This window comes from Dendrobium catenatum, unplaced genomic scaffold (genome assembly GCF_001605985.2).
Source record: "Dendrobium catenatum unplaced genomic scaffold, ASM160598v2 original_scaffold_4717, whole genome shotgun sequence".
Lineage (NCBI taxonomy): Eukaryota > Viridiplantae > Streptophyta > Magnoliopsida > Asparagales > Orchidaceae > Dendrobium > Dendrobium catenatum.
In genome coordinates, this window is record NW_021323178.1 from 360,924 (window position 1) to 385,885 (window position 24,962).

Consider the following 24,962-nt stretch of genomic DNA (forward strand, 5'->3'; position numbering starts at 1 on the left):
TAGGAAGAAATCTCGGTAAATGCCGTCCCGATTTCTCCTTCGGTAGGGAGGGGACGTCGGGATGTTGCCGAAATTTTTCGGGAAATTATAAAAATTTTCTTTTTGGAACAATTAGTGAGAGTCAAAATTAATTAATTAATTACAATAATTTAATTAATTAATCGAGATTAATTAAGCCAAAATAATTAATTTGATTAACAAAATTGATTTTTTTTAAATCTGTGAGTTTTAAAAATAAAAAAATAATTTTAAATACAAAAGCAATTTAAAATTTGAGTTAAAAATCAAGAGCATCTTTAATTAATCAATTGAGCAATTATAAAATAAAAATGCAATTAGAAAAGAAGGCGGCAAGTTCTACTAATTGACAGACACATCATTGCTTTCCAACTCTCCAAAACTCTCAAGCTCTCCAAATCTGTACAAATTCTTCAAACAATAACTCTCCAACTCACAAACCCTCACAAACTGGACCTCTCCGAAACAAAAGCTCTCAAACTCTCTAAATAGAGAATCTCTCAAACTTTCCAAACTCACAAGTATGTTGCTATCCAAATCTTATTCAAAACTCCCCACAGCAAATTGAAATTCTTCTAAACAAAAACACTATGTAAGCATTCCAAGATCCCTCCTACACGAGCTCCTGCAACTATTTGTTAGCTCCCTGAACTGCTGCAAGTACTACTTACCTGCAAACAAGCAAATAAGAATTATTGCATTGTAAATAAATTAAATTAATGCTGAAAAATAATAAATATAGCTACTGCAGGTAGAAAAAAAATACTGGAAAGAAAGCTAAGTACTAAAAAAACTAGTAAAGTAACAGTGTCAGAAAATGAGCAGAGTAGTGGACTACTGCGATAAGAGAAGACCATGAGCACAAAACAACTAAAACACTGACGTAGTGTCAAAATATCGAAGTGTCAAAATCACAAACTCAAATTAACTCAAACAAGTACATAACAAATCTCCAAACATTGTATAAGCAACTACTGTCTATTCACACAACCAAAATGTTTGGGTAGCATTGTTTATAAGAACTTGATTGTAAGACTCAGTACCTGATAACTTTCAAAGGAAAGCAGTAAGCCCGACCTTATGGGAGAGTTTTGAGTAAAGTTGACATAACCCCTAACCTCCAATTAAAACACCAGCCACTTTTAATAAAAGCCGCAAGTCCGACCTCTGAGGAAAATATTTAGGTAATAACACAACCTTAGACCTCACACGGGAATCCTAGTCTATAAGGCTAGGTTGTAAGACCCATCGTTAGATAACTTATGGGAAAGCAATAAGACCTATCCAACCAAAATCTTCGGGCTACCTTTAGTAGAGGTCGTAAGTCCCACTAACTAGGCTACTTTCTAATGAAAGCATAACTCCCTACCTAATCTAATCACATGGACAACTCTTGTTGAATAATTAAGGAAAAAGCCTCAAAAGAGAATTTCATCTTTAGATAATGCTTGAAATACAATAATTATGATTCTAATTCCTATGTTGAAAGTATGTGGAATTTATATCGTAGGATCTCCTACACAAATAATTAAACCATTTGGGCATCCTTAGCTTATAGGGTTAGGTTATAAGACCCACCAACGGGCAACTTCTAAATGAAGTCATAAAACCCACGTTTTAAAAAAATTGTTAAGTAAATAGCAATGATCATAAACCTTAAACAATCAAATTTAAACCTATGGGCATTATAGTCTAAAGGATTAAATTTTAAGACCTATTTTCAGGCAACTTCCTAAGGGAAATAATAAGTCCTACCCAAATAATTAAAACCTCCGGGTAGCCTCGCTGTAGAGTTAGGTTGTAAGACCCATCCTTGGGCTACTCATAAATAGAACAATAAGCCCCATTCCAAATCAAATCCCCGGGCTACTTTCTATGAAGCTATAAGTCTCAACCTAAATCTAAATACCTGGGTTACTTCTTAAAGAAGCCATAAGACCCTCTACAAACCAAACTCCTGGGTTACTTCTAAACGAAATCATAAATCCCAAACTAAATTAATTTTTTGGTTTTCTAATAGAAGTAAACCCCAAATCACCCAATAACATTAAAACCCATATTTAATCACTTCAGTCTACTCGGGATCCCTGAGATAAGGCAATCCATGGCTGCTAATTAGATTCCCTGGACATTACGGTCAATGATTGTTAGTGTTGATAGATTGAAATCTACGATATACCCGGGACGACGAAACCATAGGATCTTGATCGGGTTTACCTCCATTTTCCCCACTATTGAGATTAAAAATATCTAAAATTTATTCATATTTAATCAAGAGTTCTCTCTTACGTGTTAAGAGGGGTAATTAACTATGAGTGTTTGCACTCATGTGAATTAAGGACCCCAGATCTTTAAACCCTGGCACTATGGAAATCTGGTTAACTATAACCTGACTTAAGGGAAATAGAATCCTACAGCTGCAAAGTGGGATTCATGCATTCATGACGTTTTTTCTTGAGCAAACATTGGATCAATCCTCATTTATGGAAATATTATTTTTGTTACCCAATGGATTTGGGTGGCACTCACATAAATGTCAATATTGCAAAATGGTGCATGCGATGGCGCACGACGTGGCGCGTGTATAATGCTATTTGCTTGGTGCGACTCGTCAAAATATCATGTGCTATTTGCGTCATGCATAGGAAATGACACATGATGCAAGATGCAAATGACGTGTTCTATTTTATTAATATATTATAAATTTCAAATTATAAATTATAATTTAATTTTCTAAGGTTTATATGTTAATATCATAATTAATTATTAATTAACTAAACATCGAATTAATAAATATAAAAAAAATTTAAGGGATTTAACTTTTTGATGATTTAAAGCTATCATTTTTGCTATTTGGAGGGATTTTGGTTAAATTATGGTTAAATTATGTTCAAATCTATTAATGGAAGTATTTGTAGGATTTCAAGTTATCTTTTTTTGTACTTGACATGATATTTTTGCTTAAATTTTGTTCTAATCAACCTATTGTTTGTTATTTAATGGTATTTAATATTAATAAATATGTATATTTTAATTATTTTATATTGTGTGCCATGTTTAAAGTGAGACGCGCCACGTCATGCGCTATGCACCATGACTCTATAGGGAATTTTGTTCCATGGTATGCCATTCGCCGTTGACAAGTACGGGGACAAATATATCATAAAGTCAAGTCTCAAATAGACTCTATCATTATACTAGCCAGAACCACAGTCTCTTTAAAGCCACAATTTTGTTGGTTCTTTTAAGAGGAACCGTGCTGTATCTATCAGATTTCAAACTGCTACCACAGTGGAGTGGTAATTTAAGAATATTGTCTTAGAAAACTTGATGAACTCAAATGGTAGTTTATTCTTCAGGTTTTGTTTGCCAAGGTTAATTGGAAATTATTGACATATAATGGTTGTTTTTTGTGCAGCATAGTGTTTGGCTTGAAGATGCGTTTGATAGAGCCAGGCAACTGTATTTTTCATACTACCGATCCATACCAAAAAGCCTTGAACGTTCAACTGCACACAGACTTATGTTGGCAATGTTGAATGGTGATGAGAGATTTGTTGAGCCAACACCGGATTCATTGGAAAAATTAACACTTCAATCAGTTAAACATGCTGTGATGAATCAGTTTGTTGGTGACAATATGGAGGTTCAAAGTCATTTTTTTGAGATTTTACTTTTCCCTTTCGAAAAAATTTATCTTTCTTAATTTTTTTTATTGTCCTAGAGAAATTATTCATAGCACACCAATTAATTTTTGGAGGATTTTCGTAAATACCATCAAAATTATTTATATTTGCATACATTTAACACTTAAAAATTAATATTTGCTCAAATACCGACAAAAAATATTTAAATATATTAAACTTCTACTCCCTTAATCTAATGTTAATCCTATATGCGCCAAGGCTAGCAAGGTGGTTCATGTGGGTGAGGCTAAGGAATTGATCATGATACATAAAGATGCTAGGGTTTTGTAGAGTAGAGTAGGAGTAGATGGGGAAGGTGAGGTGGACCAACAAAAGAGAAGTTGGAGGTGAATTAGGTGGTCATTATTGGCAGGAGGATGGACATTGGAGTACAAGTGGATATGGGTTGGAATGATGGAGAGGGCAAAGGGATGGGGATGGTGGGGTCCTAGAAGAGGATTTAGTTTCGTATGATGTGGGTAGGAATGATTTGTAAGGCTAGGGGGGTCGATAAGTGATTGGTCATTACAATTTGACGTGGATCTAACTAAAAAAATCCCAGTTTGGATTAACCTGATTACATTTTAGGTTGGATTTTGGTCTGCAATCTTGACCTTAAAAAAAAAATTGAGTCGGATTTTGGTTGAGCCACAAATCCGAAATTTATTCAAAATTGACCCAAATGTTATTCAATTTGGGGTTATAGATGTGAGGTTTGAGTTAAATTGGTCATTTTTTAGTTCATTTGGTCTTTTTTGGGTTAAATTAGTTTGCGTTACAAAATGTATGATTCGTATAATGAACTAAAATTGGGTGGGCTCGGTTCAAACATTTTGACCTTTTTAATAAACGAGTTAGGTTAGGCTTAACTTCAGGCCAGACCTAAACCTGACTCCTCAACCCGAACTGACTCCCCTATGTAAAACTTTGCCATAGCTTATAGATGTCCATTCGGCAAGCAAATTTGTCAAATACAATGACAGGTTGAGGTTGAACTACTCTAACCAGTGGTGGCCGTGAGGAGCTTGCATACGGCTCTTTTGGTTTGCTTGATTTGTGGTGGAATGTATAGGCAGTGGAGGATGGTGAAGGTGATGTTTGTGGTTGCTTTTTGGTGAAGGAATTCATAAGGATAGTGAGGAGAGGAGAGGAGTAAGGATAGATTAAACGAGTGGTCATATTAATGTATTTAAAATTTTTGGTGTTATGCAAGTAAATAATGAATTTTAAATATAAAAAATGTAAATATAGATGATTGAACAGTACGAATGATCACTAAAGTTTTAAATGTTTATTTATTATAATTTTTCCATCTGTTAGTTATTTTTACCTTATTGCAAGCAATTCAGGTAAGTATTGTTGGTGACTTCTCGGAGGAAGAAATTGAATCTTGCATCCTTGATTACCTGGGTACCGTTAGAGCAAAGCAAAGTTTTGACTCCATGACGTTTGAGCCAATTATGTTTCGAACAACTCCATCCGATCTTCATTTTCAGCAGGTATAATTTAATTAATAATCTATTCTTGCAAAGAATGTGCGGTCATATCTTGCTCTGGCTTCCAGCTTTGATGTTGTTGAAGAGTAAAAACATGTACAGATTCTTTGTTTCTAATTCATTCTCTATGTGGTGGACCATTTATGTTGGTTTCTTATGTTCTTCATACCAGCTAGTTTTGGTAGGAATGCTACGACCATGAGTTATTTACTGGAGTAGATTCTTTCACAACAACGGTAGCATGGGTTAATATGATCAAAGCCCAGCTACAGTAGAAATAACTAAGAGAATATATGATGCATGCAAATTTCAGTTTATTTTAGTTTTTATTGTAATTTGAATGCTATAGTTTTTTTTTTAAAATTTTTTTATGCTATCCTATGATGGAAAACATCCAATGATCATAAGTAGGTAGTGCTTGGGCATGACAAACCTTGAGTGTGCTAGCTACTTGAGTTTTTTGATCTTTGGGCTGTTGGTTGCCTCTCAGGTTGGGCTTGGCTGCTTGGTTTTGAGCTGTGTTTTTTGGGAACTGCTTGGTTCTAGCTCATTAATGCTTGAACTAATGTTTTAGCTCATTATTATGTAAAGTTATTCCACTTGTTAGCTCATTATGTGGAGTGGAATTCTTGCCTTTTCCTTTCTCTGTCTCTTTGGTTTTTTCCCCTGGTTCTCCTTCCCGTGGCCTGTTCCGATCTCCCTAGCTATTGGTTCCGATTCCCTGTGCTGCCCCTTCTGTTCCTCCCCTGGCTTCCTGTCCCGCGGCTGCTTTTCTCGATTTTTTGTGAGGTTTTTTGGGTGCTATTTTGGAATATTTGTTGGCCTTCAATTTCCCCTTACCTGATTGGTTTGGTTGTAGGTGGTTTGGCTACTCCCTTTTCTCTTATAAATTGGAGATGTTTTGAAACATAAAAGGTTGTTGAACATTTGAGCAAAGTCTCTACAAAAACTTGAGGGTTTCTTCCTTGGAAAAGCTTGAGAGCTTGTTCCATTTCTTTCTTTCTATCCACTATTTCGTCTTAGGCTTCTAACCTCTTCTTCTCTCTGCAAGTTCCACGCCACTTGTATCTTTCTTCTTGAGCTATTGGAAGGTGTTTGTTGGCTGATTTGGTGACATTTGCCGGAGGAGTTTTGGTGGACGTTGGACCTTGTAGCTGTGGTGGATCTTTGGTTTGCAAGCCCTTAAGCACTTATCTTATTTTGCCTACTTTTCGTTGCATGTGAGAAAACGCCTTGCCGGTTGTTCTGAGGATAGTGTTTTTTAGTTTTAATTTTGTTTCGTTTGTTTAACTTTTGTTTGTCTTGGTGTTTGTTTGGATTTCAGCATTCTAGTTCGAATTGAGTTTTGTTCTACTAGTCCTAATGTTCTCCTCTTTTGGCTCTTTCTTTCTAGTTTGCCTGCATCAAGATATAAGCTTGGTAGAGGATTCGTGATAAGAAAGTATCAGCCTAACTGGTTGAGCTAGTCTCTTCTGCCTTCCCCCACCCTCCCAGCCCAAAGAAGCCAAATTGAAAGAGGCTTTCTATGCCATCTAGCATTTCTGAGCAAAGGAAAGCACTTCAAGAGCTTTTCACTTTTTTATGAAGGACGTGCTTCAAGAAAAACACTAAGATATTAAACATACTCTTAATGAACTGAAAACTAATTTTGCAGGTCGCACATGCATTCATTGTTTTTGTAGATCAATAAATAGATGTTTGATATGAACTAAGCATTTAATCACAGCTTGAGTGAATATCTACCAAAATAAACTATCGAGATGCTCTAGGAGGGCAACATTGTCTAAAGTTGAATGCGGCATTTCAGCGTTTTGTGTTGAAGATTTATACTTGCAACTTCTGTGTGCCCAACTAAAAGGTGAATATGTTATAATGAGGAAAACATTCCAAAATTTTAGCAGTGAAATGGTCTAGAAAAATAACCTGATAGGACCTGCCCGATCTGGAGCATATCAAAGTGATTTGAAGCTTGCTCGAACTCTAGAACTGAAACTGGTGGAATTAGGAAGACGAAGAAGAGAGGAAACCATAACAGAAAAATCATCTTAGCTTCCCTGTTCAGCTAAAGAATGTTGTATTTAAACTTTCAATCAATTAGTTATCTTTTTTATTATTGAATGTAACAACATTCTTGAAATCAATCTTCTTGTAACTAATTACAACTCATATATTTGATACAATCAGTAACAACAACAATTCCAACACATTCCCATTTTCTCTTCCATCTATCGTTGGTTGCTTCCTGCCCATGCAATTGGCCACAAATTCTATCATTCATTTGGATGTTTGTCTCACGCACACGCCACATCCCTCCGAAGAGCTTGTGAGGTTTGCATTATAACCACTCATTCAAGTTCTTACCTTTCATCTAAAAAAAAAAAAAAAAGTTCTTACCTTTCATCTGTTATGATCTTTATGTAGGAATTTAACATAGCCATGCCATATTGAACTGTCCAGTTATAATTTATAAATTCCATCTAGAGCCACTGAGCATGTGGAACATATTGCAAGCAGCATAAGACACAAATATTATCATGCAAAATATATTATCATTGTAACATGTGAATGAAAATTGTTAAAAACATAAGTTAACAAGGATACATCAAGGATGCTTAACTGATGGAATAGGCAAATATATGAAATGTCTCCACAAGATTGCTTTTAAAACATATAGCTCATTGAAGAAAAAAAAACTTGTAATTGAAAACATAAAAACTTAAGCATCATTGCAATATATGAATGGAATTATGGAAGGGATTAATAATTGTTATCTTTCAAGGCTAAAGCCAATAAAGCAACATGAATGGAAGAGATTAATTATCGTTATCTTTCAAGGCTATAGCCAATAAAGCATAGAACTGTAATAATCCTTATATAATATGATTATTTGAACCATGCAGCCCATTTAGTAGTAAAGGCTCCCTGGTCTTAGAACTTACCTCTGATGGCACAACATAGCCGAGGGCTCTCTGCCCTGACCAACGACATCCAAGTTATCAATAAAAAAATTCTTAGAGTGGTACAAGGATTAGCCTTAAGCCCATATATTTTTGCTTTAGTCATGGATGTTTTCACTAGACATTTGCAAGAGGTTGTACCCTGGTGTATGCTTTTGTTGTTGATATTCTTCTTGTTGATAAGACTAGAGAGGGAGTTGAAGGTAAACTTGAATTATGGAGGTCAACTTTAGAGTCTAAAGTTTTTTATTTAAGTAGATCTAAAATCAAATATTAGGAGTGTAATTTTAGTAGTAATAAATTTACTGGTGGATTGTAATTTTGGACGATCAAGTCATTGATAAGAGTACATATTTTAGATATCTTGGGTCTAGTGTTCAAAGTGATGGTGAAATAGATAAGGTTATTATTAGTAGAATTCAAGTTAGATGGTTGAAGTGGAGGAATGCATCGGGCTTATTGTGTGATAAAAAAGTTTCTCTCAAAATTAAGCGAAAACTCTATAAGATGGCTCTGAGACTTGCAATACTTTATGGTGCAGAATGTTAGGCATTAAAAGAAAATCATAATATAAGTGTTGCAGAGATGAGAATGCTCAGTTGGATGAGTGGCTTTACTCTTAGAGACAGGATATGAAACAAGCATATACGTGAAAAGGTTGGAGTAGCTCCAGTGGAAGATAATAGAGAGAGTCTCCTTAGATTGTTTTGTCACATAAAATGACGGCCTTCTGATAATCCGGTTAGGAGAGTAGATGCATTATATTTGGCTTATGTTAAGAAACGTAGAGATAGACTTAAAAAGACTTAATTAGAAAATGTTAGAAATGATATTTCTTTATTTGATTTAAATGTGAATATTATTCTTAATAGAATATAATGTAGAAAAATGATTCATATAGCCGATCTCACGTAGTGGGCTAAAGGCTTGATGTTGTTGTAGAGTGGTACAAGTATTTTAGTAAATCTATAATGCCGAAATGTTGCAATTCTAAGGAATAGGATACCTATGCTGCCTGACACCAAGCTTAATATGAGAAATTATTAGTAAGCCTACTCTATACTGGAATAGCATCATTGGGCCTAAGCTTTGTTCCTTAACATTGATAGTCATCCTTGGTTAAAAAGCTTAATTAGTTCAACTCAATGTTTACTAAACATTCTTAATCTCCTAGGTTAATTAAGTTAGATAGAAGGTACTCCACACTTTCTCTAACTCAAAGTGCAAGTAGAAATGCCTCTCAAACACCACAAGTGCAATAAGGAAGCCTTATATTATATTATAGTTCTGGAGTTTTAGTAGCTTGAAAGGTTATCTACTGTGATTGGCCGATCACTAAGCATGTCTTGTCCATAATCATGGATCACTCGCCTTCTCACCTAGGCGATCCAAGCTTAGCGCAAACCACTTGTCGCTTTTGGAGCATTCAAGCAATCCCTCCTTGGAACTCACTTGCAAGCTTTCTGATGTAAGCACAAGTGCAAGAAAACTGACACAAAGAGAACAATGGATAGAACTCAAACTAGATTCTATTAAAATAGAAGTAGTCAACTAAAACACTCAAAATCCAACAAGAAAACACGAAGAGACTTTTTAAGAAACAAAGAAAAAAAAAAACAATGCTATCTTCAGACAACCGTCAGAGCTGGTTCCTCACATGCATCAAATTGTAGCTTAAATAAGATAAGTGCATAAGGCTAGCAATCCGATGGTCCACCACTGCAAGATCGTCCAATTCTTCCAAGAGATGCTTCTAAATCAACCAACAATCACCATCAAAGCTCAATAAGAAGGATACAGATGGAGTGGAACTTGCGGAGAGACGAAAGAGGTTAGAAGCCAAGACGAAGGGTGGAAAGAGCTCGCAAGATTTCCAGAGGGGATGAGAAGAAGAATGGAACAAGCTCGCAAGCTTTTCCAATAACCCGCAGGTTAATAGCAAATTTGCTCACAATAATCAACTCCCTTCTTCACAAAAACTTCTTATATTTATAGGCAAGATAGAAGAATATCAACAACCACTTTAATTAATTTCCACAAGAACCCAAGCATCAAATTATGGAATTTCCCCATTTGCTTTTCACGGAAAACAACCCAGCTCAGGAACCGAAGGAGCAACCACGGGAACCAAAGGAACCACACGGAACCGAGGCATCAAAAGCCACGGGAAAACTCCCAGCTTGGAACACCGCACAAAATAATAAGCCACGGTTTTCCAACAGACAAGAAGAAAGGGAAAGTAGAAGGGACAAGTCTACTCCAAAATTGAATTCAACTTAATGAGCTTACCTTTAGAACATTAATGAGCTACAAAACTTCAGCTCAAGCAACTTAAGAGAATGAGCTCAACTCCAACCATCTGCATATGCCCCAAAACAGCCAACCCGTGAACCAGCAGCAGCCATGGACCAATCGAGCCAGCAAACCAAAGGTCTACCAAGCCCCATGCACAACCTACCATGTTCATTGGATGCTTTTCCATCATTAGATAGCTAAAAAAAAGAACATAAAACATACTATTGTTCAATAAAAATAAAATTACAGAAATATTTGATAGCATCAATTCTCCCCCGGCGAACGTATCAGCAGCTCTTTCATAAAGTTCCAAATTTCTCTTTTTTAGATCAGCAGCATCAATCCAGGTGCAATCAGTCAATGGTCGTTTGCTTCATTTGACCAAAAACTTCTTGTGTTCTCCATGTCTTGTTTTAATGAATTTCACATCAACAACATCTTCAATTTGATCTTCAGACTTTGCGGAAGGAGTAGAGAGTGGCAAAGTTTCAATGTCTACAGAATCATCAGAATTTCTTTCATACAAAGATAGGTCAGAAACATTAAAAACAGGAGAAGTGCCAATAGTAATTGGTAGATCTAGCAAATTGGCATTAGTACCTAATTTTCGAAGCACACGAAAAGGGTCAAATTTCTTTCTGCTTAACTTTTTAAAAGTACTAACAGGAAATCGTTGGCGATGAAAGTAAGCTATAACTAAGTCACCCACATTGAAATTCACTTCTTTTCGATGTTTATCAGCCCTAGACTTATACTTAGCAGTAACTTTTTTGAGTTTTTCAAAGACTTGTTTTTGGACAGTTTTTATGTGGTCAAATATTTCAAAAGCTTCAGCACTAGTTTTTTTGGGTAAGAACAAGGAGTTTCTATCCAAAATGTGTGGAATGGGTTGCCCATAAATAATTTCAAATGGAGTTTTGCCAGTGGAACGATTAACAGAATTATTATAAGCAAACTCAGCCTGAGGCAACACTAAATCCCATTGAGATAGTTTTTCTCCAGCAAGGCATCTTAACAAATTTCCCAAGCTTCTATTCACTACTTCAGTTTGTCCGTTAGTTTGAGGATGATAGGCACTACTAAATTGAAGAGTAGTTCCAAGTTTTGCCCACAGAGTTCTCCAAAAATGACTTAAAAACCTAGTGTCTCGATCAGAAGTAAAAGTACGAGGAATATCATGCAGACGAATAATTTCTTTGAAAAATAAATCAGCAATGTAAGAAGCATCAGAAGTTTTCTTACAGGGAATAAAATGCGCCATTTTGCTAATCGATCAACAACCACAAAAACAGAGTTAAATTTTCGAGAAGTAACTCGCAAACCCAAAATGAAATCCATAGAAATATCCTCCCAAGGTTTGTTTGGAATAGGCAGAGGAGAATACAAACCAGAATTTTGTGTTGTTCCTTTAAAAGCCTGACATACCTTACATTGTTTAACCAATTTAGCAATGTCTTTTCTCATGTGAGGCCAGAAATATTTTTCTTCAACTAAAGCAATTGTTTTCTCTTGCCCAAAATGTCCTCCCAAACCTCCACTATGCAATTCTTTCACAAGTTGTTCTCTTAAAGAACTCTTAGATATGCAAAGTCTAGTTCCCTTAAACAAAAAACCTTGATTAATAACAAACTGAGCAGAAGGATCAGTTACAGAAGCAAGACAAGAAGCCCAAATATTTTTAAAATCATAATCATTCTCATAAGTATCTTTCAAAAAATCAAAATAAGTAACTGTCAGAAAAATAGTTATCGACTAGTGAGATCTTCGACTTAAAGCATCAGCAACCTTATTTAAAACCCCAGTTTTATGTTTGATATGAAAAGAGTATTCTTGCAAAAAAGAAACCCATTTGGCATGTCTTTTATTCAGATTTTTTTGTGAACCCAAAAATCGTAAAGCCTCGTGATCAGTATTTAAAATAAATTCTCGTTGAATCAAATAGCATCTCCAGAATTTCAAAGCTAGAACAATGACATAAAATTCTAAGTCATATGTAGAATATCGAGATCGAACATCATTTAACTTTTCACTAAAATATGCAATAGGCTTTCCTTCCTGACTCAAAACAGCACCAATACCAACATGTGAAGCATCACAATCAACTTCAAAAACTTTTTCAAAATTTGGCATGCTAAGAATTGGAGTTTGGCTCATTTTTAGTTTGCTTAGTTAAAAAGTAGTTCAGCCTCAGGGGTCCATTTAAAAGTTCCTTTTTTTAAACAATCAGTGATAGGAGTGATTACAATACTGAAGTTTTTAACGAATCGACGATAAAAAGATGCTAACCCATGAAAACCTCTTACCTCACTGATATTTTTAGGAACATGCCAGCTCTTTATTGCCTCAATTTTTACAGGATACACTTTGATTCCTTTAGCAGACACAATGTAATCCAAGAATGTCAAACTTGAAGTCATAAAAGAACACTTCTTCAAATTGATATACAGTTTTTGTTCCCTCAAAGTTTCAGAATTTGCTTGACATGAAATAAATGTTCAGATGGGCGAAAGCTATAAATCAGAATATCATTAAAATATACAACCACAAACTTTCCAATAAAAGGTCGCAAAATATGATTCATAGTTTGCATAAAAGTACTCGGAGCATTAGACAAACCAAAAGGCATAACAAGCCATTCATAGAAGCCCTCTTTGGTTTTAAAAGCAGTTTTCCATTCATCCACAGGTCTAATTCTTATCTGATGATACCCACTTTTTAAATCAATTTTAGAGAAAGCCTTGGCACCACTTAGCATATCAAGCATGTCATCTAACCTAGGAATTGGAAATCGGTATTTGATGGTTATTTTATTTATGGCTCGGCTATCTACACATATTCTCCAAGTTCCATTTTTTTTAGGAGTAAGTAAAGCAGGCACAGCACAAGGACTTAGACTTTCCTGGATTAAAGTTTTTTCCAACAGTTCAGACACTTGTTTAGAAAGTTCTTGATGTTCATTTGGACTCATCTTGTAATGTGAACGATTAGGCAATGTACCTCCAAGAATTAAATCAATATGATGTTGAATGTCTCTCATTGGAGGTAAACCAGCTGGTAATTCATCAAATATTAAATCAGAAAATTCATCAAGCAATTATCGTATTTCTTTAGGAATTTCAAAGGTTAAATCAGACTCTTTTCCAAGCAACAAATATATCACATCAGACTTTGTTAATTCATTTGTATTTAGAAGTAATTCAGAGGTGGAAGACTTTGCAGGCTTTTTGTTCTTTGTTACCGGGTCAGGAATGTTTCTTTGTGGAAAAAGAGTGAACTCCTTGTTATCTTTAATCAAAGTATAGGTGTTCTTTTCCCCATTGTGGATGGTTTTATGATCATACTGCCATGGATGACCCAAAAGGATATGACAGACTTCAAGAGGTACAACATCACAGACTATTTGTTCTTTATAAGTTCCTCCAATAGTTAACTTCATAGTGCATTGTTTGGTTATAGTAACCTCGCTTTGCTCTTTGAACCAAGATATTTTGTATGACTTAACAAGAGGTTTTTTTTTTCAGTTTAAGCTTCTTTACCATATGTTGTGACACAAAGTTTCCTGAACTTCCACTATCAATTAGTAAGGTACAAACTTTCCCTTCAACAGTGCAGGTAATTCTAAAGATGTTTCTTCTAAGCCATTTATCTTTCTTTTCAATTTGAGCAGTTAAAATTCGTCGAATTACTAGCAACGGTTCTCCTTCATCACCCTCCAAATTAAATTTCTCTAATTCAACTTCATTTTCAGATTTTGTTTCATTCTCTTCCTCTTCTTCTATTTCTTTTTCATCTTCTATGAAATTATTACGTGGAGGATTATTCTTTCTACAAGTAGTTGACAAATGACCATATAGACCACACTTTTAATAAGACCCAATTAGTTTAGATTGTTCAGTAGGTTTAGTTCCTGCTACCTCTTTACTCTTTTCCTGATTTTGACCTTTAACAACTTTAACCTTTATACTCGAAGTTCCCGCAGAAGTTTGAGTTTTAGTTCCACTAGTTTGTCTCCGCTTATATGTTTCAGTTATTTTGTTGCTTTCCCGCAAATGTTGTTTTTCAATTTTCAAGGACATGCGATAAGCTTCATCTAACTTAACAACATGATGTAAGTTTAGTTGATCCTGAATTGTCCATTTTAACCCATTGAGATATTTTGTTACAGTTTTCTCTTCAGACTCATCCAAATCATTTCTAGCTTGCAATTTATAAAAGTTTTCAGTGTATTTTTTCGCAGTTTGATTACCTTGACGCAAATTGTTAAACTTCTGAAAAATAGTTCTTGAATGATCAGACGGCAGAAATTTTCTTTTCATCTTTTCTTTCATTCTATCCCAAGTTTGAATTTTTTCTTTGCCTCGCCTTAATCTATTGTTTTGTAAGTTTTTCCACCAAGTTAATGTATGTCCCGTTAATTTTAAACTTGTAAATTTAACTTTTCAATTATCCGGATTTTTTTTTATTCAAAAAATTGGTCTATTTTCACTACCCATTCAATGAATTGTTCAGGTTGTAATTTTCCTTCAAAATTATGGACATTGATTTTAATTCTGTAATCCCAATTTCTTTGTCGTCTATTTTGATTTTTAGATTATTCCTCCTCACTTTCAGAAGATAAAACACTAGGATTAACATAAGCTTAATTGACATTTAGATTAGCAATTACTTCAGCTACTGTGTTAATTTGTTGTTGCAAATTATTCAATTGTTGCATCATTTATTGTCAATCTCCTTGTTCATTAACCATTTGTTAAACACAAAAGAGAAAGACTCATACAAACCCAAAAAAAACGAACTTGCTCTGATAGCAAGTTGATGTAAGCACAAGTGCAAGAAAACTGACACAAAGAGAATAATGGATAGAACTCAAACCAGATTCTATTAAAATAGTAGTCAACTAAAACACTCAAAATCCAACAAGAAAACGCGAAGAGACTTTTTAAGAAACAAAGAAAAAAAAAACAATGCTATCTTCAGACAACCGTCAGAGCGGGTTCCTCACATGCATCGGATTATAGGTTAAATAATAAGTGCATAGAGCTTGCAAACTGATGGTCCACCACTGCAAGATCGTCCAATTCTTCCAAGAGATGCTTCCAAATCAACCAACAATCACCACCAAAGCTCAAGAAGAAGGATACAGATGGAGTGGAACTTGCGGAGAGACGAAAGAGGCTAGAAGCCAAGACGAAGGGTGGAAAGAGCTTGCAAGATTTCCAGAGGGGATGAGAAGAAGAATGGAACAAGCTCGCAAGCTTTTCCAATAACTCGCAGGTTAATAGAAAATTTGCTCACAATAATCAACTCCCTTCTTCACAAAAACTTCTTATATTTATAGGCAAGATAGAAGAATATCAACAATCACTTTAATTAATTTCCACAAGAACCCAAGCATCAAATTATGGAATTTCCCCTTTTGCTTTTCACGGAAAATAGCCCAGCTCAGGAACCGAAGGAGCAACCACGGGAACCAAAGGAATCGCACGGAACCGAGGCACCAAAAGCAACAGGAAAAACCCCAGCTCGGAACACCAACAACCAACGTGGGTACCAAGGAAATAATGCTCGGAATCAGTAGCCAAGGCACGAAATTCAGCCAGCACAAAATAATAAGCCATGGTTTTCCAAGAGACAAAAAAAAGGGAAAGGAGAAGGGACAAGTCCACTCCAAAATTGAATCCAACTTAATGGGCTTACCTTTAGAACATTAATGAGCTACAAAACTCCAGCTCAAGCAACTTGAGAGAATGAGCTCAACTCCAACCATCACCATATGCCCCAAAACAGCCAACCCGTGAACTAGCAGCGGCCAAGGACCAATCGAGCTAGCAAACCAAAGGTCTACCAAGCCCCATGCACAACCTTCCATGTTCATTAGATGCTTCCCCATCATTAGATAGATGAAAAAAAAAGAACATAAAACATACTATTGTTCAATGAAAATAAAATTTCAGAAATATTTGATAGCATCACCTTCCCACTCCTACTCAGCACTATCAAGCTCACCCACACTATAGGGCTCGCCTAGAGATAGGTAGAACTCTGCAACATCTGCTCTCCCTCTACTAATCAGGGGATGACGCATGTTTAGGATTATTTGTAGTATGGGTGATCTATATATAGAATTGTGTGGGTGATCTATATAGCATTATACGTTTTTAATTTTTCTATATATTGTTATTCCTGTAGCCCTCAATATCCTTTAAATAAGAGGTGATTATGAATAGTTTTAGACTTTATGTTTAACTTTAGACTCATGCAGTGGATATTCTTCCAATTTTGATACTCTTAGTTCCTTTGGTATTCTATAGATTTTCCTTTACTCTCTCACATATCCTAGCTCACCAGGGCAGCTTGTTAGTAAACTCAGGTTAATCTATAGACAGATTTGGATCCAACTTTCTAAAAGGTGTGGTCAATGTAGATTGATGCTATTGACAAAAAGAAAAGCTTGAAATGACGACTGAGTTCAATAGGAGCCTTTTGTGAAGATTGGAGTTGATGATTACTCTACTCACTAAGACCTCCTGGTGATGAAAAAAAAGAAGACAATTCATGACGCCTTGGGTTGGCTCGAATAGATAACAACCTTGACGGTTAGTTTGAATTGAAAGTAAGTAGCAATTGACCAAAAGACCGGGCATTGACGTTTAAGCTCATTCTTGATACTACATGAATTATGACTAACAATGAAGATTATAGTTTGTTGGCTAGGTGAGTTAAAAGGGTTGAATCTATGCTACAACTCTAAGGGAAGAAAATCCTCCCACACATGTGTCCCTTGTATGGTCAATACCACTCTCCTACAAACTCCTATACCCATTTCCACTTTTCTTGTGTCTATCATCATCCCATAGCCTTCTATATCTACTAATTTCACCCTAGCAGATCAACAATCTGGGTGGAGATAAAATTGTGGGTTGCCCCACTATCTATCAACACTACCACCTCCTTATCAACTATCTTTCCCTTCAATTTCATGGTGTGATTCGTTGTGAATACTACTACTGAGATTTGTGAGTGTTATGCTACATCCATATGCAACTTCTCCTCTTCCTCCATCTCTAAGCCACTCCCACCTTCCTCTTCAGCTTCCTCGTCATCGCAGACAGTGAGAACCTGAAGAGTTCGGTCCTTGCACCTATGCCTCGACATGTACTTCTCATCATATCTAAAACACAACACCTTTGCTTTCTTCTCAAGTATCTCCTTCTCACTCAGCCTTTTGAAGTTTTCCCCATTTCCTCCTCTAGATCTCTCCTTGGACACTTCTTTCAGACACCCTTACACTGGCCCCTTGGAAGCTAAGAAGCTGGTGCCCATCCTGTACGATCCCCCTGAGTTGCTCCCCCTAGCCCCTCTCTCCAGCTGCTTCTGATCCTCCACCAACTGTGCTAGCTCCATGACTTCCCCCAAGTCTCTTTGCCTCATCACCCTAATCGCTGACCGTATCTATTGTTTAAGCCCATTCATAAAGTTCCCCTCTAGTACTATCTCAGAGAGCTGATATAATCTGCTTGGCAAGTACTTTAACCTGTCATGGTAATTTGCCACAATCCCCTCCTGTGTCAAGACAAAGAATTGCTCATAGAAGTCTCCTCTCCTACCGGTTCAGAAATGCTCTAGTAAGCACTCTCTAAACTCCATCCAGCTCCTGATGGGTTGCCTCATGCCACGCCATTGGTACCACACTAGTGCCTTCCCCTCCAAACACAATCCTGCCATTATCAGCTTCTCTTCCTCTGTCAACCCGATGACAGTGAAATATTGTTCCACCTTGTAGATCCATCGATGGTCATCCTCGCCCTCAACGATGGACATCTTCAGCTTTCTCACCTTCGGGTTAACCTTGTTGTCCCTAAATCCTCCATAACTTCCTATTCTGCGAAGAGGAGGTGCTCCCCAGTTGTCACGATCTTCCCTCCGACAATCATACCCAACATCTTCATCAAACTCCCCTCTTCTTCTTTCAAATTCAACACCCCTACAGTTGGAATCCTCCATTCTCCCTACAAAATTAGCAGCATTTCTTTCGAAACCAGACTCATCTCCTGCCTAGAAAGTGGTTCTACAGGTGACATTCCGTCTTCACCCCTAATGTCTCCATTTCCGAATTTTTTCCTTCCCCTAAACATGTTAGGGTTTCCACCTCTTCCATGACCGTCGATGGTTTCCCTTACTTCCGATGTCACCAGATTGGTCTTCACTTCTAATAATTTCTTCAACATCTCTTCCATCATGGCGAACTTCTCTTCCATCCTTTCATTATTGGATGAAATCTGATTTTGAAAATTAGAAAAATTTTCCTCCAAATTTAATTTAAGTTGCCTAATTTCTCCTTCCAAAACTTCAACATTCTTTTTGCCCATATTTCTTGTCACGACCCGGCCTGATGAGCTCGTATAGACGAGGCGGGAACGGAATCGGATGTTCAGAATATAAACCTTTCTTAAAACATGTATTTAAGAATCTAAAAGACTTCCAAAAGGAAATAAAAGCGCCTCTAAATTTTTTCCAAATATACAAAATATTTCATATAATTTCATATCACTTCAAGAGAAGATTCACATGTACAAAGGTGGTTACAAAACTTATCATTCATGCCAAACCACCCAAAAAGGTGTAAACTAAAACTAAGAAAAACATAAGAAAAATCTGTCAGCCGGTCCTCTACGACTGTAGGTGAACCAAGGGTGGTCAGCCACTCTTTGCAGCAGGTTTTCCTAAAAAGTATCCCAACACGAGGGAGTGAGCTAACGCTCAATAGGAAACACTAATCCTAACATATTCACATGCCTTTAATAAAAGAATATTTACATGTATGATAGAAGTGAAAAGTCTTGATTGTTTTGCTACACATGCTAGTTTTTATGCATAAGCTAAATGTGATATGATAGTTCATATGTCTTATGTATGTCAGATGCCTTATGTCATATGCTTTATGTATGCCGTGTGTCTTATGTATGTCAGAACTTATGTATGTCATATGCTTACTCATGCTCTATCTTATACAACAGTACCGGAGTACTAGGAGTGTACTGATCAGGTACACAAACATCTTTTTGGCCATTCATTTTCTTTCATTTTTTGCCTCAAAGGGCCATATTGTTCCGTATTGCTCATAAGAGTCATATTTGTGCTTTCGCACCATATTGGTACTCCGCCTTCAACATGCATAATCATTTACATATTCTTTCCATAGAAACATAGATATGTAATGTAGCATTTTCATTTCATAACGACCATATGCCTTAAGCATGAAGTAAGTACAGGAAAAACTTTCATGAAATGCTTAGAATTTTAAACATCAACTATGCATTGATTTATAAAAGTATTTCTACATTTCTATCAAATAATAAAGACATTTCATATGCATTTGCTATGTATCAAATTAACTAAAGAATAAAAATATAAAGGAACAATAAAAACATAAATGAACATGAATATGTAGAGTAAGAGATTCATACTTCAATTGCCTTTTGAAAGTCTTCACTTCACCAACCTCTCCTTAATTCCTCTTTTCAAAACCTAAGAGAAAAATCACAACATAAGCCTCTTATGTCAATTCAATTCACTATACCTCATTAACTCTTCTCAAGCCATAGCTAATCACTTCCCTTAAGCTCACTAATACTCATTCTCATATCCATACTTTAAAGCACTTATCTAACTCATAAGCATGTTCATTACATAAAGCATGAGTCTTATTTCTAAAGTAAAACATAGATCCTAATTGGTAATTATCTTATTATAAACTCATAGTTTATCACATCCCTTCCTTCAATAAAATAGAATTTAAATGAAATTTTCAGTTTTACCTAAAAATCAAATTTTGGAAACTTAATGCTTCACTAATATCATTAAGTTTGCATAATAAAACATCCCCCTTTCCTAATTCTAAGTTTAGGACATTAAATTTTCGGATTAATTCATAAAAATATTAGGAAAAATATTATTTTTTTTAAAAAAAGTGCAATTTCTCTTAATTAGAGATCTCCCATAACCCTTAGTAACAAGTTTATTAGTTAACATGCAAGCTTTGAAATGCACAATTAGGAAAAGCCCTAATTTAATTAAGGAAAATTTTGAATTTCAAGGTAATTATGTTTCTGCACTCTTCCTAACATCATTCTTAAACAAATTCTCATGTTTAAAAGAAACCCTAGTTTTGGAACCTAAGTTTTCTTTAAGCAAACTTCATGTTGATGACTTAGAAACATAGGCATAACCAAGCCCTAACACTTTTCTAAAGAAAACCCCAACAAAAACAAAACCCTAAAAATTCGATTCATGAAAATCTAAGGGTAGAGAACAAGATTTTCAAGTTTAAACTTACCTTTTATCTTCCCCAAGCCTTCCCTTTGATGCACCCTCTAAACTGCCGCCGAAAAACTCGCCGCCGCCGCTGGATTTTGGATAAGCGGACGCTCCCTCCTCCTCTACCGCCCGGTTCTTCGTTTGGCCGAGAGAAAAACAAGAGGGATCGAAATATTTCGGTCCCTAAGAAGTGTTTTGCCTATAAGACGGAGAGGGCTAACCAAAAGACGCATGTACCCTCACAAACAAAAAATTCCTTAAGGGCTCATGAGGGCAAAACGGGTACAAAGGGTAAAAAGTTTCTTAAACAATTTTCGGCGATTTTTAATTCTCAAACTGAACGAATTTTGGTATACGTTCTTTATACCGTTTCGATTGAAATTTCGTGTAGAATTTAATAAATTTTATTTCGTCGAATTTCAACGACTTTGAAATTTCACCTAAATTCGTTGCGGAGCATCGAAATGCGTGCAACGCATTCGATCGACAGTTTTCAGATTTTACATTTTTTCCCAAGAATCACGAGAAGATCTTCTTTCGGATGAAATTTCAAAATTTCAGCCGCCGATGGTCCCAAGATAATGCTCTGATACCTATTTGATAAGAAATACTTGAGTTCGTAAGTAATCCAAGAGGAAATGTTTGAGTTCGCAAGCAGCCCTAGCAATATATGATAAAAGCAGCGGGAATAATGCGATAATCTTGATGGAATCAATCCCAAACGATCGATTGTAATAGTGGATTCAAAGGAAAAAAAACAAACAAACACAAAACAAGATACAATTGATCCTCAATTCGAGAGGAGGGTGATTCTCTCCCAATCTCTAGACGATGAGTGTAGAGCCCAAGACGCCAAAGAAACTTCAAGAGAACAAAAGAACCCCAAATCAAAGCATAACCCTAACCCTAATTCCCTCCTCCTACTTAAAGCATACAATTAATTAATCAAGCCACAATTACTATTCAGTTCTTGCCGCCCCCTCCTTTCCCTCCAGTTTGAATTTGAACTCTTAGTGGACCCCACTCCTCTCCCTCTCTGTTTGTCGCTGCCCCTTCCTAGAGTAAACCATGATCGGTCCACTAGGGATCGGTTGTAGTTGGACCGGTCCACTAGGGACCAGTCTAACAGGTTATTTTAAATATTTTCTAACAAAGTTTTTTTAAGTCTACCTCCACCTTTCTTAATGTAGGTCAAATCTAATACATCTACTCTCCTAACCGGGTCATCGGAAGGGCCGCCATTTTATGTGACCAATTCATCTAAGGTGACTCTCTCTAATCTTATATGTCACTGGAGCTACTCCAACCTTTTCACGGATATGCTCATTTCCAAAAAAATATTAACTAACATCTACAAAAAAGTACATTAATTCATAACTTATTTATTGCTTCATAACTTATTCTTTGTAGTTGTTATTTTTTTAATCACGTACGTCTACTAATTTCTATCATGTTGTTCGTCTTGCATTACTCTCTAACATTACAAAACTTATTCCTTTACAGGTATATCTAAAGGACACTGATGAAAGAGCATGTGCATACATTGCTGGTCCAGCTCCAAATCGTTGGGGTTTCTCTGCTGAAGGCAAAGACCTCTTTGATTTAATCAATAGTGCACCAAGTGAAGGTGATACACAGTATATATCATGTTGATTTTGAAGAGGAAATTTTTTTTTTTTCATTTTTTTCTACTTTTGGATACATTAGTTCAGATTCAGTTTATAGCTAAAGGATCAAAATTATCTCTTAATCATGACCAAAGAACTACCTAAAATCCATATAGAAAATCATGAAACAAATAAATGGAAAGAGAGTTGAACTATTTGTTCAAAATATTTATTCTCAACACAAATACTTTCGAATCTTGGAATATTTATCTTGTTATTTCCATATGTGGAAGGGAGATGGGCGAATATTCATATACCCTCTCAAGTTAGGTTGTAGATATAAATCATTACCAACTTGAACTTTAAAATTTTAAAGTTGGCATGTGATAGTGTCTTTGTACGAGTATTTTTTGTTTGAAGATTTTTAGGTGTGTATAGGAGTTTATGAGTCACTCCTCCAGCTTCTCTTTGAATAAATGATGATCGATCTTAAGATGTTTTCTTATGTTATGATGAACACTAATTTTTACGATGCTTATGGTAGTTATGTTATCACATAAGAACTTAGATTTTGTTGTTGACATTCCTAGTACCCCAAGTAACTTAGCTACATCTCTCCAAAAAAAAAAGTTACTTGGCTACATTCCTCCGCTTGCCATGGGCTATAGATATCAATTTAGCTTTTGGGTTGCTTCTAGCTACTAATTTTTATTGCCTCGCAAAGTAACTTACTTTTCCTACACATTAGTACAAAACTATGTTGATAAACTTTGATTTGTTATTGATCCAATCTAATCAGCATCAATAAATATTTTAACTTCTCTGATGGAAGTGTTCTTGAAGTATTATCCCTGTGAAGGATTTCTTTTCAAGTATTGCACAATTCGATATACAAACCCCAAGTGTTCTTGCGCAGAACTGTTCATGACATAACTCACCATGCTCTCAAAGAAATTAATATCATGCACTGTGTGAGTGAGGTAAATGAGCTTCTCAATCAATCTCTGATATTTTTCTTTTTCATCAAGACCCCCTTCTTTGCTTATGTATTTGCTATTAGATTCATAGGTTTGTGAGCCAATTTGCAACCAAGCATCCCTAGTTTTAGTAGCTGTAGAGCATACTCAATTAGCAAATGAAAATACCATTTCTCAAATGAGTCCTTTCTTGCTAAGTGTTTGAGGCGACACAAGCTTTGATCTTAAATTCTATAGCTAGAAGGCTCATCACTTTTGATAGGGTTCTCTTATAACATAGTTTTCTCGTTGGATTGAAGGATTAAGATAGTATACTTGATTCCCAAAGAATGTGACATCCGAAGTTGTAGAACAACCTTGCTATCAGCAAACAACACCTGTAATCTTTTTAATTTTGTAGATACCTAAGAAATATGCATTTGGGTGATTTTGGGTTAGGCTTGCGTTGAATTTATTTATTTATTTCTTACTATAAGAATGACATAATTAACTTGCTTTGAATTTATTGATATATATATATGTACAATGGTAATTAGGGTTTTCAAATTTGGTTGGTGGGTTGGTGTTAGACCAGCCCAGGATGGGCCGGTTGGACCGGTCCAGCAGGGACCGGTCCGCGTCTACGCGAGACGGAGCTTGGGCGGAAACGGCTCTGCCGTGAATCCATGTAGGCTTGAGAGGGGGAGTTTAGGAGGGAAATTTTGAACGTGAAAGGCTGTTTTAGGAAGTTTATGATTGTCCTTTATGATTAATTTTGTATAATTAGGAGTTTGGGGGGAATTAGCTCCTCATCTTGAATTTGAGTTTTCTCTTTGAGATCTAGGGTTTGCTTTGGGCTCTTGGCTTTGCCGGAGATCGTGGAGAGTTGTTCTTCCTCTCGGATTGAAGAACATATTGTATATTTGCTGCTTTCTTTGATTTCTATTGAAATACAAGTAATATCTTGTGTTTTTCTCCTGTTTTTCCCTATTTCCTGCTGCTTTGTCATCGAAGTCCTGTTGTTTTGCTGCTGTGGACAGCAGTTGGCTGCTGTATATTTACTGGTTTGGGTTAAAATATTAGAAGGTGGAAATATTAGAAGGCGAGTTCGGACAACTGAAGACAGATCTGGAGGGAAAGTTCCTGGAAATCTCCACCAACAATGACAGGTTGAAAGGGAGGTTCGCGGCTATGGAAGAAATGATGAAGAAACTATTGGAGATGAAGACCAATCCGGAGACATCGGAAGTGAGAGAGACTACTGACGGCCATGGAGTAGGAGGAAATCCAAACCCAATCCGGAGGTGGAGATTCTTGAAAGGGACGACGATATGCCACATTTAGAGCCACTCTCTAGAGAGGAGATGAGCATGGGAAATGACCGTCGAGGTGCTGATTTTCAGGGTCGAGATGTTGATTTTGGAGGCAGGCGGGGGGAATATGAAGGTAGTGCAGATTTTGGAGAAAGGAGAGAAGAGTATCAGCGTCGAGGTGCTGAATTTCAGCGTCGAGGTGCTGATTTTGAAAGGGGAAGAGGAGATTATGACGAAGAATTCGGTTACCAACGTCGGAGGGAGGATCGGGACACTTGGGGAGCACCTCACCTTCGAGGAACGGGAGGTTACGGAGA

At 36.2% G+C, this 24,962-nt stretch overlaps 1 protein-coding gene across 1 annotated transcript in view; it reads left to right on the forward strand.

The window, feature by feature from the left end:
- LOC110093246 (stromal processing peptidase, chloroplastic) overlaps nucleotides 1-24,962 on the forward strand; it is a 111,942-nt gene that overhangs the window by 62,721 nt on the left and 24,259 nt on the right. Inside the window, exons 16-18 of the mRNA XM_028691536.1 lie at nucleotides 3,437-3,664; nucleotides 5,054-5,203; nucleotides 22,273-22,396. Coding sequence (XP_028547369.1) covers nucleotides 3,437-3,664; nucleotides 5,054-5,203; nucleotides 22,273-22,396 — 502 coding nt within the window. The remainder of the gene's footprint in view (nucleotides 1-3,436; nucleotides 3,665-5,053; nucleotides 5,204-22,272; nucleotides 22,397-24,962) is intronic.